The sequence below is a fragment of the Podarcis muralis genome, chromosome 8 (assembly GCF_964188315.1).
Source record: "Podarcis muralis chromosome 8, rPodMur119.hap1.1, whole genome shotgun sequence".
NCBI classification, from domain to species: Eukaryota; Metazoa; Chordata; class Lepidosauria; order Squamata; family Lacertidae; genus Podarcis; species Podarcis muralis.
In genome coordinates this window covers 23,796,606-23,814,878 of record NC_135662.1, presented here as the reverse complement: position 1 = coordinate 23,814,878, position 18,273 = coordinate 23,796,606, and the positions used below count along the sequence as shown (strand labels likewise).

At 39.5% G+C, this 18,273-nt stretch overlaps 1 protein-coding gene across 11 annotated transcripts in view; it reads left to right on the top strand.

Annotated features, from left to right (window-relative positions):
- Positions 1–18,273, top strand: part of VPS13B (vacuolar protein sorting 13 homolog B) — a 357,629-nt gene that overhangs the window by 39,244 nt on the left and 300,112 nt on the right. For all 11 annotated transcript variants that reach the window (XR_013393869.1, XR_013393870.1, XR_013393871.1 and 8 more), the window contains exons 7-15: positions 535–709; positions 4,634–4,890; positions 7,552–7,647; positions 8,489–8,611; positions 9,082–9,219; positions 12,668–12,755; positions 15,478–15,675; positions 17,440–17,609; positions 17,878–18,072. Coding sequence is in view for 7 of the 11 variants with exons in the window: in XM_077932818.1 (XP_077788944.1) it covers positions 535–709; positions 4,634–4,890; positions 7,552–7,647; positions 8,489–8,611; positions 9,082–9,219; positions 12,668–12,755; positions 15,478–15,675; positions 17,440–17,609; positions 17,878–18,072 (1,440 nt within the window). In the remaining 4 variants the exon portion in view is untranslated. The remainder of the gene's footprint in view (positions 1–534; positions 710–4,633; positions 4,891–7,551; positions 7,648–8,488; positions 8,612–9,081; positions 9,220–12,667; positions 12,756–15,477; positions 15,676–17,439; positions 17,610–17,877; positions 18,073–18,273) is intronic.

Below are 18,273 nucleotides of genomic sequence, written 5' to 3'. Positions count from 1 at the left end.
ATAGATTAGTGTGAGCATAATTATAATTACGTTTATAAATAACTTGCCTGGTTATCTCTGTTGGTGGCCACAGTTCCTCATCAGGGTACCCTGGAAAATCTATCATTAAAAATGAAATTAACACCATGTTTAACATACTTCATAATTACAATCTTCATTTGCCTTAGATGTATATTAACATTTACTTTTAAAATCTGAATTTTGTCTCTTGTTGCTTATGTGGAGCCTGGTCCTATATGCATGTTTAAATCTGACTGTGCTCAACAGAATTTATCCCTTATTATGCACGGGTCGCCATCTAAGACTGCAGGAGAAAGGCTCTACTGCTTGTGCAAGGCAGTTCAGCTAAATTCTTATAATTTCCCTGTCCTACTGCAACTTACGCTGTTCCAGGGGATCCATTGTTGCACAATTGGAGTTCCATTCATTCTTCCTTTCATGTATTGAAGGGAATTGGGCCAGATTACCCTAGGGGACCTCTCTCAGCTCTACATTTCTTCAGATCCAACTCAAGGCTTTTCTCTGTACTTGCAGATCCACACTTTAGTAGAAACCCTGAAGCTCTCCATTACTGATCAACAACTTCCTATGTTTATTCGAATAATGCAACTTGGAATTTCACTCTACTATGGAGAAATAGGTAACTTTAAAGATGGAGAAAATGAAGACTTGGTTTGTCACACTAAGGATGTTTTGGGGCACATCTCAGGTAAGACAGATTGAATTTGTTCACAATCCTCCAAAAGCGTCAGAGAAATTACAGTTCAAGTGCAGATAATGCAAAAAGAGTAACTGAATAACAAGTAATTATTCTCTTAGCTTCCTAGAGAAGCTATATGTAAGATTGTGAAGGCAGAACAAATGTCCATATAAACCATTTCATTTTGGTCTTTTATGGAACAATTTTTCCAAGGTTAAACTGGAACTTTGTAATCCATTCAAACAATAACATTGTGTATTATTTTTAGGGCAATGAAAAATATTTCAAATTGATTGCAATCTGTGTTGTATTAAGGGCTTGATTCTTTTCTTGAGTTGGTTAAAAGAGCTCTGTAACTGACTTTGAGGGCCTCTGTACTAAAGGATTGCCACCAGTCCTTTTCAAAATATGTACCAAAACATGAAGTAAACAGTTCAAAATTCTTTCTTATTCTTACCTTAAAAGTACCTGGGATAAGCTGATACTCTAGATTATTCTGTAATTCCCATATTTTAATTTATTTAGATGTAGTCAGCCCTTTAGTCACATCAGCTAACTTTATTAAAGAACTGATTTAATAAGTCAATAGAGCAGTTTGCCTCGGAAGCTAAGTACTAAGTATTCTTTTTCATTATTTATAGCACCTCATTAGTATTAATAATTATCTAAAATGCAACAGGACTATTTAGGCATAGTTGTTAACAACAACCTGCCATTTTGTGTGTGAAAAAATAGATATTTGCAAGAAATCATGTAGTTACAGATTGGTGTGGTATCCCATGGTGCTGCCTCTGCTAACAGAAAGCATCTCTCAATGGGATGGGGAAGGAGGTGGTTTTTGATGACAATCCCTGCAGCCCCACACAGAAGCTCAAATTTATTTAACAAAACTTATATACCCTTTGATTGTAGTAAAACCTCTTAAGCTGTGAGTTCTAAAGTGTAGGTGTCGTCACACTAAAAGATTGATTTTATACAACAGTGGAATGAGTATTATGTGGTACCTGTATCAGTTCTGCAGATTGAAGCAGTTGAGAGAGCACATAATGGGGTAAAGTTATCCTGTAAGTAAACTGGTCCCAAGCTATTCAGGGCTGACTGAAGAGGGTTGAGGAAATCCCTTGGGGCAGATTCTTGAGGCACTACCAGTCAGAGAACACAGTCCTGGCCTAGATGGTCTGACTCGCTGTAAGGAGCCCTTATATGTTTGATTTCATTGTCCCGGTAACTAGGGTAGGCTGGCTGCTTTCACAGTTTACATTGCTTTTATTTTCATTGGTCTTTCTTATAGGCTCTTTAAAAAGCACAAGATTCTGGAGGCACAGTACTTTTAAAGGGTTTACACATCTTGCAGAAAAATTATGGCCTGAGGCATCAGTTTGTCCGATTAATATGCCATGTCACTCTTGACATAGGAATCAAAAATAATCCCTACAGTTCCTATCATGTTGGGCTATGAGACCACCAGCTAATTCAGACTAATATAGCGATGTTTTATTTGCGGGGAAAGGCCATTTATAACAATGTGAGCTTTTTCCTTTTAAAAATATGCATCTGGACCACAGCTCTGAGCAATGCTTTCACTGCAGGGGTAGAAAAGCCAAAAGCATCTACTTTTTGTTGCTACTCATGTAGGAATGTGTTGTTGAAGACTTTGTCTGCTTTTATTATGACCTACATTATAATATTAAATCCAATATAAATATGTATAGACAGGACCTGTGCCTAGGCAACATATCACATACCATTCAGCCTGTACAGCCTCTTACTTTTCGCATTGTTTGTACTGCCTTTCTCATGAAATAGAATAATGAGTAGAACAAAAATGATAACAAAGGAGATATTAAGATGCATAATTGATTGTGCCATTTCTCCCGAATTAATAAAGTGTGCAAAAAAGTTGCTGCATGTATCTGTATGGTGGCGGTTAGTAGATATTTTCTTGTTGTGCTACATATTCTATGTTTACTCAAGTGTTTCATTTTCATATTAATTATAATTGCTTAATTTGATAAGATTTGTGGTGACTAGATTGTATTGGTTAATGTTAGGGGGAAGAAGCCAACTCTACTTCACTCCCACTCAAGTGGAACTACAGTCATACCTCAGGTTAAAGTCGCTTTGGGTTAAATCTTTGCAAGTTGCGTCCCACAGCGACCTGGAAGTAACAGAACGGGTTACGCCACTCGCGCATGCGCAGACGCTCAGAATGATGGCGTGCGCATGCGCAGACGCCGTGAATCACGACCCGCGCAGACGCAGGTTGCATTCTGCTCATGATGCGAACGGGGCTCCGGAATGGATCCCATTCGCATCCAGAGGTACCACTATACTGGTATCTGTGGTTTGTGTTTATGCTGGTTCAGGCTCAAATGAAAACAGGACCCCTACCAAAGCCATCTCCTGTTCTACCTGTTCTAAAATGTTCAGGATAAACCCTGCCTTTTATCTAAATGACGGGGAACAGCAGGATATTACAGCATTAGGACGGGACTGCTGACTGTCCCATCACAAAATGCGCAATCCGAAAGTGTCTGCATTAAATTCCCACCATCCCCTTCCCAACCTACTTCCAGATGAAAAAGATACCCTAACTGTGGTGAATTTGGGAAAATGGCACACACTATCCACAGTTTTCCAGGCTCCTCTGCAACATCTCTGCTACAAACCATAGTTAATTAAAAGTTCACACGGGTTTCTGAAGGTATGGATTTGATTACTTTATCCATCAGCAAAAGGTGACATAAATGAAACCTAGCATTTTCCTGCCAATCACAGTTGTCAATACCTTTAAAGGGATAAAATGGGAACATTTCTGCTGTTGAAGGAGGCCTGTTGGGACATGATATACTTGAAATTGTTCAAGAACAGTTAATCCTTCCGTTAAGACTGTGCTGGTGATGCTGCCAAGGCCGGGTCCAGCTTGTGTTAACAGCCATGTAAGCACTGATTGCATAAGTTTAGGGATTTTGCCTGATGTTTGATATCAAAGAACCTTTTAAGCATTTGCAGCTCATTCGTTTACTTTTCCTGTTCATCAGCTCTGGAAACTGAGTAAACGTTATCAGCTAAATTAGGCAGGGATTTTAAAAAATACTTCTAATTGGTATAAAACATAGTATTTTTTTGCCGTGTTTCCTCTGAAGAGAGTTTAGTGTGAATCGCTCAAGTTCACTATGAGAATTCTGACAAGGAATGTATTTCATACGGAAGAGTGTACAGTCTTGTAAATTGCTGCTAATTTATTTCTGCAGTTTTTCATTATGCTGGCTATTGTGTTCAGTAGTACTTTTTTTTTTTTTTTGGTAGTCCATACCCTCCAACGTTTCTCCGATGAAAATAGGGACATTCCCTTCCATAATGATAATTTTACTGTTTATACCCTGTATACATTACTGGGTTGCGCCAGCCACTCTGGGCAGCTCCCAACATATACAAAAACATAAAACATTAAATGTTAAAAAAAACTTCCCTATACAGGATTGCCTTCAGACAGCTCGGGGGGGGGGGGTGTCGGATATCTCCATACCCTCCAATATTTCTCCAATGAAAACAGGGATACCCTAAGGAAAAGTGGGACATTCTGGGATCAAATCAGAAACCGGGGCAGCTTCCCTAAATCAGGTGTACCTTTATAGTTTGGATCAAAACAGATGATTTAGGACAAAATGAAAGCCAGATTTCATAATTTTAATTAGAGTTTTAAATGTAAATTATTTAGTGTTCATCAAATATGACTTGGTTTGAAATGATACCAGGAGTGTAATATAAAAAATATATTATAAATCCATATACAGTGCACAGGAAATCTTGTTGGCATCCCTGTTCATACCGCATGTTGTATGTAAGTATAAAATAAAATGCGTCTTGTTTCTAGTTTGTGGCCAATACTGTATTTCAAGCTGACTAATCCCTGCTTTGCTTTTTTTAAAGGTGCAGAAGATGAAATAGGCCATGATATGCAATATATTTCTCCAGAATCTTACGTTCAACAAGATGATGATCAACAGCAGGGATGGGTGTCATGGGCCTGGTCGTTTGTACCTGCTATTGTGGGTAATGATGATGAAGAGGGAGACTTTCTTGGAATAGATGATGGAACAACAATGAATCAGCATAAATCGCAAGCAGTTAAAGATCCCATTGTTTCTATAGGATTTTATTGTACAAAGGCTACTATTACCTTCAAGGTAACATTAAAAAAACCAAAAAACCATATTTCTAGTCATTTTTGCTAAGTGCTTGGACAACAAAAATAGATGGCAGTATATGGTCATTAGTTCTCATTGAGGAAAACAGTGTATGCTGGTTCACATATAGTTGAATACCTTTAACAGTGTAATCCTACATATGTCTATCCCACTGTTCCCCACGATTCCTACACATGTGTAGATCATCTGAAAGCTAACTTTGTTAGTTTTCAGATGATCCAAACGTGTAGGCATCAACTTTAATGCTTCCAGTCAAGGAAGTTGATTGATCATTGGGTGTTCACAGTAGATCTATGTTCTGTTCTGGGGATATGAAGAAGGGAGCACATATATTTTCTCCCAAAGCATCAGTCTCAAAGCAACGATTCTTCAACATCAACTTTGTTGGACTGTTCATGTTGTGCGGATGCCTGATCATCGTCTTGCAAAGCAACTACTCTATTCCAAACTTAAAAATGGAAAGCGTAATGCTGGTGGTCAACAAAAGAGGTTTAAAGACTCTCTCAAGGCAAATCTAAAAAAATGTAGTATAAACACTGACAACTGGGAAACACTGGCCTGCAAGCGCTCCAATTGGAGAACAGCCTTTACCAAAGGTGTCATGCGCTTTGAAGACACTCGAACTCAGGACGCAAGGGAGAAACATGTTAAGAGGAAGGCACGCTTGGTAAATCCACACCGTGATCAACTCCCGCCCAGAAACCTATATCCCCACTGTGGAAGAATGTGTGGGTCCAGAATTGGCCTCCATAGTCACTTACGAACTCATTCTTAAAACCGTGTTTATGGAAGACAATCTTACTCGACTACGAGTGATCGCCAAAGAAAGAAGAAGAATGTTCTACTCTGGGGCTATGAAGAAAGGAGCGAGTATATTTTCTCCCAGAGCACTTACGTTCTTCACTATCCATGGATTTGTTCATACCTTTGTTATTTTGTACAGTACAGTGGTGCCCCGCAAGACGAATGCCTCGCAAGACGAAAAACCCGCAAGACGAAAGGGTTTTCCGTCGCGGAGGCGCTTCGCAAGACGAAGTTCCCTATGGGCTTGCTTCGCAAGACGAAAACGTCTTGCGAGTCTCGCCATTTTTCCCTCGCTCCCCCCCCTTTTTCTAAGCCGCTAAGCTGTTAATAGCCTTTTAACAGCTTAGCCGCTAAGCCCGCTAAGCCGCTAATAGCACTAAATCGCTAATAGCGCTAATCCGCTTAGCCGCCAATGGGGTTGCTTCGCAAGACGAAAAAACCGCTAGAAGAAAAGAATCGCGAAACGGATTCTTTTCGTCTTGCGAGGCACCACTGTAGTTGCCTGATCCTGCCAGTCACTTCTTACAGCAGACTTGTAGGATGAGCCTGCCCAGTTCAAGAGGAAAAGGGCACTGCAGCACTTTAAAAAGATGTTTTATTTATAATCTAACATGGAACCCAGTTGCCTCAACTCTAGTTCGGATATTATTCCCACTAAATCTCATAATAAACTGCTAGTGTATACAGCGTCCTTTGCTGAAGTAGGTAATACCCATTAAAGGAGACTTTGTTTTTATTCTTGTGCATTTAGCATTATACATTACAATAATTTTACCACATCCTAACATCTTGAATGTTATATTTTTTACACTATAAAATGGTATGCATAAGAGAATTATGCTGGCACTTAGAAGGAAAACATTAGAATTCATTGTTCTGCTTGAATGCTAAGAATGTATGGAATTAATTTGTGGTTCATATTTTGGTCAAAAACAAGCTCAGGTTTCTGCATTAGCATTCTGAATAGCTGATACCACTCCAGCTTTAAAAAAAAAAACCATGCCAAATTAAATGTTGCATTTTCCTAATAATGTCGAAAATTGTTCTTGCAATGTTTGAGTTCTTTTAATCAATTAATTGCTTTTCCTCTACAATGATTGCAGACAGCTGAAGGGCGGGTTTTTAAATCCTGTTTGACTTGAGCATTTGCTTTATAGAACTTAGCTTCAAAACAGCAACCATGTGTACACACAGTTGGAAATAGCTAAGTAATGAGAGCTTCTAGGAATTTTATGTTATAAGAAAATTAGAAGGAATTATTTCAGCAGTTAAAGATGCCAGAGTTAGGAGCTGTTAGGGCTAAACATTTAAATGTTTCATTATTTTGCCCTTGTTTAATGAATGATGTTGAATATTCAAAAGTGCACTATTGATCTCTTTTTGCTGCTTTATTCATGGTGATCAGAGCATAGACAAAAAGGTAGTATATTTACTTATGATTGAGGTTCGCAAGGGTTGCTTAAGTACATCCATCTTGTGAATTACTTCCTATGCTATTATAATAAACTGTCAAGTTTATTCTGTCAAGTTCATAAACTGAGTTGCACCTGCGTATCTGTTAGATTACCTTTTTATTCATTGTTTATGTAACCGAGAAACTAAAAATGTTTCAGTGTTGTTGTTTTTTTTAAATTGTGCCAGTACATAGATTAAAGTTGTTATTTTCTAGTGTGGATAATATATTGCAGCTGTTTTAGCGCACCTGTTTCCTGCCCAATCATAATCACCAATAGTAAAATTTAATTTGTCATCATCTTTTCTACACAGTAATAATAACTTATATGTAGCTAATACTAATGTTGACTAATGGTAAGTGTTTGGCATATTGTTACACAGCTCACAGAAATGCAAGCTGAAAGTAGCTATTACAGCCCACAGAAAGTAAAATCCAAAGAAGTAATATGCTGGGAGCAAGAAGGAACTACAGTAGAGGTAATTTTCCATTACTTCTGTATATTTATAGTAGATTTCTTGGCATCAGTATTTATTTCATCAGAATCATTACTTTGTACTGGCAGTTGCAGTATTGATTTTATATTCACTCATTATTGGATGGCTATAATAAAAACATAACTGAAATAGAGCCATTCTTGGACTTTAGCGGTAGTACTCTAGGCAGTAAATAATAAGCTCTCAAATCTAGTGTACATTATTATTGTTCTTTTACTTCATTTGTTTCCTAATTAAGTGCAAAAACTGACCACAATATTCCTGCTTATACATTCATCCACATAAATATTAATTTTGGATAGATAGGTGTGCATTTGTTTATGGATTTATTAGATTCAGACCCTGCCTTTCGTTCCAAAGGTGCCTAGGGTGGCAAACAAGGCATAAGACGATAAAAACATATTTAAAAAATCTTTAAAAACAATTCCAGACTGGGAAAATCTCAATTTAGAAGATTTGTTGATATATGAGAGTCTTCAGTAGGGGCCGGAGAGACCACTTAGACAGGGCCTGTCTAATATTCAAGGGGAGAGAATTCCAAAGGATAGGCTTGGAATAGCCTTGATTCTCATGTTTCTCTTCTGTCCTTGTCCCTTGTCCCATTTGTTTTCTTTTCGTTTAGATTGTAAGCCTGTGGGTAGGAAATGTCTTGTTTTGATTTTATGGAGTGCAAATGCCTATAAAAAAAATAAAATAAATAAAATAAAGGCGACAACATGAAAGTTAGATAGGTGAGCCCAACAATGTGTTGGTTCTTGGCTAGAAGCTTAACTCTCTTCCAGTTTCTTTATACACACTCAGCATGTTAACATTTCCCCCCCAGGTCCTCATGAGTGGAGAACCTTTCTTCGATTGCCAAATAGGCTTTGTTGGTTGCCAAGCTCTTTGTCTCAAAGGAATTATGGGAATTAAAGATTTTGAGGAGAATATGAATAGAAGTGATGCGGTAAGTACAAGTTACGCTTTGCTAGCTTGCAGGCGTGCTTTGTTAGAAGAGGGCATAAAATATTTTTAGAATTTTTCAGAAGAACCCCAAAAGCCGCATGACTGGCTCACACAAAAAGGACAGGTAGCTGTGTTAGCCGAATTAGATAAACCACGAGCCTCGGCTCACATGTAATACTAAGCCAAATCATGGCTTAGCTCTTGATAGTGTGGCAACAGCAGATGCGGGGCGGTGTGGTAGGGAGTGAAGAAGCTGCAATTTCCAGCTGTATACCAGCAAACTTGCTTGTTCATGCTTAGCTGCGGTTTGGCTTATCATTGTGCAAACAAGACCATGGTGGGGAGGGGGGAACGGTTTCTTCAAGTACCATATTTATAAAGAAGAAATCAAATAACATGTTCTTTTATTTGTTATGTTTTGTTACTATCTTTCTATTCCTACTGATATATTCTTTCCCCCTTTTATAAAAGGAGGCCTACTTTTTCAACTGTGGTGAAAATCTGAGCACAAAAGGGATGACATACCTCACCAATTCACTATTTGATTACAGAAGCCCTGAGAACAATGGTGTCCGTGCAGAATTCATTTTGGATGCAGCCGCTCATAAGGTCTTAAATGAGTTTTCTTTTAAAATTTTGGATTTGTGCTCAGTGTTCATATCCTGTTGCTTATTTTGTCCACATCTATGTTCAGCAGCTCTGATTATGGAGTCAGTGTTAACACCTTATTTCTACTAAAGTATTTTGTCACTTAATGAGTAGATGAGTTATGTCACAGTGAGCTGCTTGAATATACTTTTCTTGCACATTTTACTTGAATGCCCAGAGGCCATAACTAATTTAGACCTTAGTCTTCTTAGATTAAGCCTTATTGAGCTAAGTTGGAAAATGATTATTCGATAGCTGGGGTAGCTCAGTTTGTAGAGCATGAGACCCTTAATCTTAGGGTCATGGGTTTTGAGCCCCACGTTGGGCAAAAGATTCCTGCCCTCGTGGTCCCTTCCAACTCTAAAATTCTATGATTCTATGAATGAACCACTTTTAGGGCTTCCGCTGGGATAGAAATTTGAAGAGTAAATAGATAAGAGTCAGTCTTTAGTAGCGGGCAAAGGCACAGAGTGTTCAGTCTGGAGAAGAGAGACCATGGTTCAAATCTCCTTCAGCCATGAAGCTCACTGGCTAATTATTGAAGAGTTTATCTCTTTCAGCATACGCTACCTTTAAAAAGTTGTTGTGAGTAAAAATGAGAGACCTGAGAAAGCTGCCTTGAGCTTCTTGTAAGCAGGGCAGGCACCTGATAAAAATGAACATAGCCTTAAGGCTTATTCCCCCCTATAGGTTTTTGTACTCGGGCATGTGTATCAGAGTACAAATTGCTCAGGGTCGTATTCAGCTATGTTTTACTCAGAGTAAACCCATTGAAATGTATTAATATTGACTAAGGTCTATAAATTTCAATGGACTCTGAGTAAAACAGCCTCCAAGTTTTCACTCAAATATAAAGAGGTAGCAGAGGTAAAATTAGATACCTCTTCTTTTAAAATATTCAGTAGTATGGCTCAGATCCATTCCTAGTTGCCGCTTGCAAGTACTTTAGAGAGCTGCAGTTGATAGGAAACTGTGAATCTATACTCAAGTCTAAAATGCTGAAATTAATACATTAAAAAGAGATCAACTCTTTAATCCTTAGTGTGTCTGCACATTGAACTGGATTGTCCTTCATATTTGGTTTCTCTGTTTTTGTTTTTTAATGATGTGCCCTTGTGAATTGGACTAAAGGTCCATTACGTCTAGCTTCATGCAGTGGTAAACCACAACAGCACAAGCAGGGCAAAAGCTTGTAAACCACAGCCTTATTTTGCTGTGGATCCCCAGCAACTAGAATTCAGTAGCATACTTCCTTTGAACATGAAAGTTCTATATAGCCACTGATGGATTTATCCTCTGTGAATTTGTCTAATCCCTTTTTCAAGCCCTCTAAGCTTGTGACCATTACCACATCTAATGGAAGTGAATTCCATAAATGAATGATGTGAATAAATACATTATTTTGTCTGACTTGAATCTATTATCAATTTCATTGGATGATCCTGAGTTATAGTACTATGAAAGGGAGAAAGACTAAACTTTTTCCCACACCATACATCACAACATTATGCTGTCCCTTTAATTGCTTTCTCCTGAAACAAAAAAGCTCAATCTGGTTTAGCCTTTTCTTGGAATAAAAGTGTTCCGCTCCAGAGCACCGTATTTTTCGCTCTATAGGACGCACCAGACGATAAGATGCACCTAGTTTTGGTGGGAGGAAAACAAGAAAAAAATATTTTGAATCCCAGAAGCCAGAACAGCAAGAGGGATCTGGTTTCTAGGATACCATATGGCTGTTCTGGTTTCTGGGATAACCGTGCCAAGCCTCTTCAGGGCAGCAGGATGAAGGCTCCCCCTGCCCGGAAGAGGCTGCGCGGGGCTAAGGCAGAAGCCAGGACAGCAAGCGGGATCGCTGCGTAGCGATCCCTCTTGCTGTCCTGCCTTATAGGATAGCCGCACGCAACCTCTCTTGGGCAGCGGGATGAAGACTCCCCCTGCCTGAAGAGGCTGCGTGCGGCTAAGGCAGAAGCCAGAACAGGCAGATTGCTGAAGGGGTGCTGCGCAGTTCTCCCTCTCTGTGCAGCGCCCCTTCAGCAAAGTGGGAGGAGGAACAGAAGGGGCTCCGTTCTTCCTCTCGCTTCGCTGAAGGGGCACTGCGCAGCTCTACCTCTCTGCGCAGCACCATTCACTCCATAAGACGCACTCACATTTCCCCTTACTTTATAGGAGGAAAAAAGTGCGTCATGGAGCGAAAAATACGGTATTCTGGTTGCCTTTTCTGTGCCTTTTATAGCTCTATGATACCTTCTTTGAGTTGGGGCAGTCAAAACCACACACAGTTTTCCAAATGTGGCTGCACCATAGATTTCTACAAGGGCATTATGATATAGGCACTTTTATTTTTAACCCCTTCTTAATGACATCTAACACAAAATGTACCCTTGTGTTGTAGTGGTTGATGTTTTGACCGAGCTGCCTGCCACACAGCTCAAATTGTTTGCTGGTTAGTCATCACGTATTTGCGAATTTAGGATTTTTTTTGCTGCCTTGTTCATCATTTTACACTTTTTCATAATGAGCTGCAATTCCCATTTTGCTGCCCATTCACCTAGTTCACATAGATTCTTTCAGAGCTCTTTATAGTCTGGTTGGGATAAGTTGGTATTATTCATTAATCTGGCCTCAACTCACTGCTCATTCTTAAATCCAAATCATTTCTGAGCAAGTTAAAAAGCACTGGTCCCAATACACATCCTTGTGGGGCATCACTCTTTTTTTTATATATAACTGTGTGTTTATATTATATGCTTCTTTTTAGTTTCCTCATCCTTCATAGAGCAGGAGAACAGAGAAACACTGAGAATTCCATGTATCTCATTACTGCCCAATAAACTCATTTTGTTAAAGCTGCAAATTCTCCTTTTATTGGTAGTAATAATAGATTCCATTTACTTAAATGTCAACCTTCATGTCTAATGACTTGATTAGAATGTTACTTATGACTCACTGCTTCCTAGGAAGACAAGAGCAAACAAATACCCACTGAGTCCAAATAAATCTGATTGTTTTCTAGCTAGATGTCCTAAAATGTTTCGGAAGTAGCAAATGTTAGATATGAAGTTTGCCCTAGTCAGCTGGTTTACTAGTGAGTGAGAGGTCAAGCTGAAATAATTGACTCCGCTAAAGATACTAATTAACTAGCTGCTTTGGAAAAGTGGACAAAACATCCAGAAGAGTTATAGATGTCCTTTTGTGTGGTCAAGTCTGGATGTTGCATTAGCTATCTGAAGGATGAATTCTTTGGCTAACCTCTGTCCTTTGTTTTGATAAGGTTTACCATGTATTCATGCACAAACCCAAACAAGTATATATCTCTAGTACTTGACTATAGCCCTGATACCATTGGGTTGTAATCTCAAGATTCTTTCTTAAGAGAACATTAGTTGTATGTACTTTGCTTTGTTGGTAGGAGATGTACACAGAGATAGCTGGAATGCAGAGGTTTGGGGCTTTCTACATGGATTATCTGTACACAATGGAAAGCACCAGTGGCAAAGGTACTTCATTGCTTTGTTTGCTTACTTTTTGAATAACAGAAACAAAGGCTTCTTCAGAGGCACCTGACAGTCCTTGACCGACTGTCCTCAGATTTACCTTTTTGACCTAATTTAAAATCTGGATAAACTTGCTGAAAATTTTGAATTCTAGTGTGCTTGTTTGCTTATATACCCTTTTCCTGACTTTGCCTTAAGAAATACAGCAATGTGTGATTTGATATGACTGCTTTGGCCGTGTGCTTTGTTATCGTACAACGATTTAGCTTGAGAAAATCTGGGTTCAAATTGCTGTTCAGCAGGGTTGTTGTGAAGGCAAATCTGGAGGTGGGCAGAAGAAGATCCTTGCTGATTCTCTTAACCCCTGTGCTACACCTTGCTGTTCAGCAAACATATTTTAAAGCAGCTTTGCAAGCTTTATGCTGGCTTAAAGGAAATAATCCAGTCTGCAAAGGAATAAACTGTGATGATCAATTAAATTTGTATACTGTCCATTTAAGATGATAGGGCAGTTTACAACGTTAAAATGCAGAATGGGAACACAAAATACCTAACAAAAACAAATAAAAACAAACCAGTAACTCTCTGAGGAGAGCATTCCATAAATGGGGAGCCACCACAGAGAAGACCCATTCTTGTGTTGCCACTCTTCAGGCCTTTTATGGAGGAGGAACACGAAGAAAGGCCTTAGGTGATGATCACAGAGTTTGGGTTGGTTCATATGGGGAGATTACATTAGAGAAAGACAAAAGCTTCTCTTCTGTGTGTTTATATTATAGTTACAATCAGTGCTTTTTTCCTAGAAAAATAGGTGTTAGTACTTTCCGTGAAGTTGTTACAGTGAGTGCCACACTTTTTAACAACAAAAAAAGAGGTGTGAGTACTGCATACCCTTGAATACCTCCTGGAAAAAAAAGCACGGGTTACAATATTACTTACAGTGGCATCCTATGCATGTGTAAGCAGCAGTAAATAATAGATGCCTTCACAGTATTAGGGCAGATGAATATGATCTGCTTTATATAAAGGGCAGGAGTCTAATAATCTCTCCGAAGTCAAGGTCCTTCAAAGTGAAGGACATGAACAAGCCTTGGGCTTCCTTGCTTGCTTTCCGCTTCCCTCTATGAGGAGGAGACTGGAAGCTCCCATTTCTGTTTTAGGTTAACCAGAATTTAGAGCCCTATCTGAACTATGCTCTTAGTCCACCTCAGTGTGCAAGGGCTCTGCGTGATCAGAGCACTCATGCTTATGGGTGTTCTAGTTATGTGGAGTCCCTGCACATGAACAGGGGTTTGCATGTTGGGTCTTCTTTGTAGACAACTGTGTTCAACGTGAAGCTGAAGGAGGAGACTTGATATGTTTGGGGCAGTACTAAAGGCATGGCCCTGCTTTCAATTAATTACAGCATTGCCCTATATCTGAGTAACATAAATAGGGTGGGAACATACAGTGGTGGGAAACTTTTCCTAGCCCAAGGGCTGCATTTCTTCCAGGGGTTGCATGCCACTGGTGTGCAGAGCAAGTCCTTCCAGGGGCAGAGCAACAGATGTGTCTTCTAGCTTTGTACTGTAAGATACATTCCACCCATGCAGAAGTTTGAGATTTCTGCCCCCCCCCCGCCCATTTCTTTGTCTCCCAACAAAGCAAACAAGAGGCATTTTCACAGCTTGAGAGCACATTCCAGCCAGGCAGAAGCACTAAGGAGGGTACTGAGCAGAGCCTGGAGACAGCCTCAAGAGTTAGAGGGAGAGGCCTGGAGGATCCACATTTGACTCCCAAGCCTGAGGTTTCGCAAACCTGACTCAAACATGTTGTAAATTGTGGTTAATCTTGACTGTGACCAAAGTTCTAATGAACTTGAAATCAAAGCAGCTTTCTCATCCCATTAAGTGGTTATTTAAAAACACAGCTGAGTTGGAATTGGCAAAAAAGCATGTGCACTATGGATATGGGTGGTTTAAAACCCTGTCTCCAATTTTGAGTATATAGTGTAGTACAGTTGTAGAGAGCATGTGATTTGAGCTTTAAGCCTCCAGTTTAGTTTTCAGCTCAATATTGCTATTCACCGCCTACTTCATCTTTCCTTCTGTAATGGACATGAAGAAGGAAAAGTGGGCCTCCCTGTGAAAATGCATTGGTGATCTTGCTTGTATTAGTTTATCCTGAAGAAACAAAGTGCAGTTAAGGCTATTGTGTGAGTATTATAGCTAACCACTGATAATTGCAAGAAATTGTTTTTCATAGGTAGTTTTTTCTGTCTCTACCATTGTCCCAATCATTGTTAGAATCTGAGATATGAAAGCTAGGAGCTAAATGGCACCTTAAACCTATATCATGGGTGCAACAACGGAATGTCTAGGCACCCTTTTTTAAAATAACAATAATACAAAGCTGAAAATGAATGAACTGCTGCTAAAATCTTATATTCATTTTTCACGTGGTCTAGTTCTCATCTGAAGTCTGCAAAAAGCAAAGCCATGCTTCCCTTGCCCACACCCTAATATTCTTAAGAGAGTGTCTAGAAGTGAGGAGGCAGAAGAAGGTCCTCCTTTCCTTCCACTCTGCAGTTTTTATCTGAAATCTTAGGCGCAGTACTGCACCCAGAGCTCAGAAACTGCTTGCGTTAATGAAATTCCATGTAGCAAAACACACCTAGAACATTGGGAGTTTCAAACGCTGGTCCTAATGCACGTATTAACTATCTGTAAATGTATATATATTGTAGTTTTAGTGTCTGGAAACCAGCCAGATGTGACTTCAGTAAAGAGTGAAGACTTTGGCCACGTTCAGGAGATGTCTACAAAAACCCTTATTGTGGGCCCTCTCAGTCTTCGGCTTGATAGCAGTGCAGTGCACAGGATTATGAAAATGATTGTTTGTGCTCTGGAACATGAATATGAACCATATAGCAAGTCTAAGCAAGGTATGTCGTGATTCAATTCTTTATTCTTTTTACAAATAAAGTAGGAGAACTTCAGTGGAAAAATGTTAACTGCAAATAATGTGTGTGAGGAAAAAAGGAAAGATTGGTAGTGGTTTATTTGAATCTTTCCATTGTTGTCTGTGGTAAGAGCCCAAACAGAATCTGTTTGGGGCGCTGCTGATCTGACCAATGCAGTGTTCGATTATAGTAGCCATTTGCAGCACTTTTTGAGAGGGAAACTTGGCATGGGGTCACCGGATTGGGCTCTGACTCCACTCTGATCAAGAGCAAAGACTTCTTGGGAAAGTGGGTGGCTCCCAATCAAATTTTTGCTCCTGCCTGATTGAAGCAGTCGTGTCACCTTTAGCTCCCATTTCCCCCACTCCTACTCAGGCTAGTTTCTTGAATCTTTTCTTTATCTGTTTCCTGTTTGCCTTCCCTACCTCCCTTGTTTGCTATCCCTACTGAAAAATACTTTACATAAAAAGTTTTCCTTTTCAACCCACCCCACCCCTCTGCTAGTTCTCCTAGTTCCATTGGTTGTTACTATATTTGGGGAAAGTGGACTCCTGTTATTTCCTTAATTATGCTGTCTCCATGGGCTGTTTGAGCTTGGCAGGTCTGCAAAACTTTCTCAAAGAATCTTTGTTCTTGCCTCATGATTACGGTGGAGTCAGAGCCCAATCAGGTGACCCCCATGATGCCATTTGAGATCCGCACTTCAGATGAGTACCAATTGTACTTTTTTAGGAAACTGGAGAACAAGCAATCTCTAACACAGGAATATCTTATTTACTTATTTAGCTAGTGCTGTCACACTTTACAATGAATAAGAGGTCCTTTCCCCAAGAGCTTGCAGTCAATCTAAGAACTGTCACACAGGGGATAACCAAAAAGCAAACAACAACAACAACAACAACAGCAACAGCAACAACTCAGAACATCTGAAGAAGTGTGCATGCACACGAAAGCTCATACCAATAACAAACTTAGTTGATCTCTAAGGCAGTGTTTCCCAACCTTGTGCCTCCAGCTGTTTTTGAACTACAACTCCCATCATCCCTGACTAGCAAGACCAGTGGCAAGGGATGATGGGAATTGTAGTCCAAAAACAGCTGGAGGCACAAGGTTGGGAAACACTGCTCTAAGGTGCTACTGGAAGGAATTTTTTTTTACTACAGCAGACCAACACGACTACCTACCTGTATCTAACCCAGAACTAAGACAGTCCCCACCCTCAGGCTCACAGTCTAAAAGGATGTGGCACATGAGGAAAAGTGGTGGTAGAAGGGAAAAGCAAGCTCAAGCAGAAGTTCTTCCAAGTTATAGTTCTTATAACACAGTTATGGCATTCTGTCTATGTGGAATCTGGCTTTCTAGAAGGGCAGCAACTCCTCACCAATGTCAGTGGCATTTCTATCTGTCCTGCCCATTCTTCTTCCAGATCAGATTTAGGAACAGAGCAGGTGACAATGTTCAGACCAGAAGGACAGGAGAGCTCCTGCCATACAGTTCTTCCCTCATTTAACTGACTTGATGGCAGTTAAAATGAACTGTGGTGACAATTTAAAGGCAAATATGTAAAGAGAGCCAGTTTGATATTCCTTGTTAGAAATGCAACAATGGAAATCTCTTTGCCCTTTTGACATTTAGAGGAGCACAGAGTGATCAAAAGAAAATAATAGTTATAGTAGTAATTATGGAAGACTATGTACAGCCCCATTGATAATTACGTTGAATTTGAGTAATTATAATTTATTACAGATTCTGTAGATGGAACTAAAGCTATGCCAAGCCCAGAAGAAGTAGCAGCTTTGGAAGAATATATTCCAACTCGGATCACAAACTTCACAATTCTGAAGTGCACTGTGACAATACCTATGGCTGAATTCAACTTGCTGGGCCACTTGTTGCCTGTTATCATGGGACAAAAGGTACTATAATGTAGTCTATCATGAACTATATTTGAAATTAAAACATATGCACCCAGTCAGTTACATATGCTTATTTCATATAGGTTAATTTAGTGTTTATATATATTTGCATACATGATAGATGTGATTTAAAAAAAAACAGACTGTGCAAACATTTAGAATGAAACTTTTTTAAAAGTTAGATTTGGAAATGTTGGGCTGTATTTTTAAATGTATGGGGTGTTACATTAATTTGGCTTGTATTTTCCCCCTACTATATTCCCTGAAGAGTTCAAGCAGCCTCTTAAATACTACAAACCTTCAGCCTTTGCGTCCTCTGCCTTGTATCCAAATACTGGTGGACAAAATGGCCCTGGAACACTCCATGCCAATGTATGCTGAACAGCTTGTGCAGACCGTCAGCAGCCTTAGCCAGCCATCTGATAACTTACTTCACTATTGTTACTCACACTGCTATCTTAAGGTAAAACATTTTCAATCCTTTTTTTTTAGTTCATTGAAAATTGCTAAGACTTCTCAGAAACATTATTACAGAGTGATCCTAATTCTGGCAGGGAAGCAGCAGAGTGGAAAGGAGTGGCAGATCATCCACCACCTTCCGAGTCCTGATGGACGGGTGGTGCTGGTTTTCTGTTAACATTTCCAAGCTTGTGCAACCAAGGAC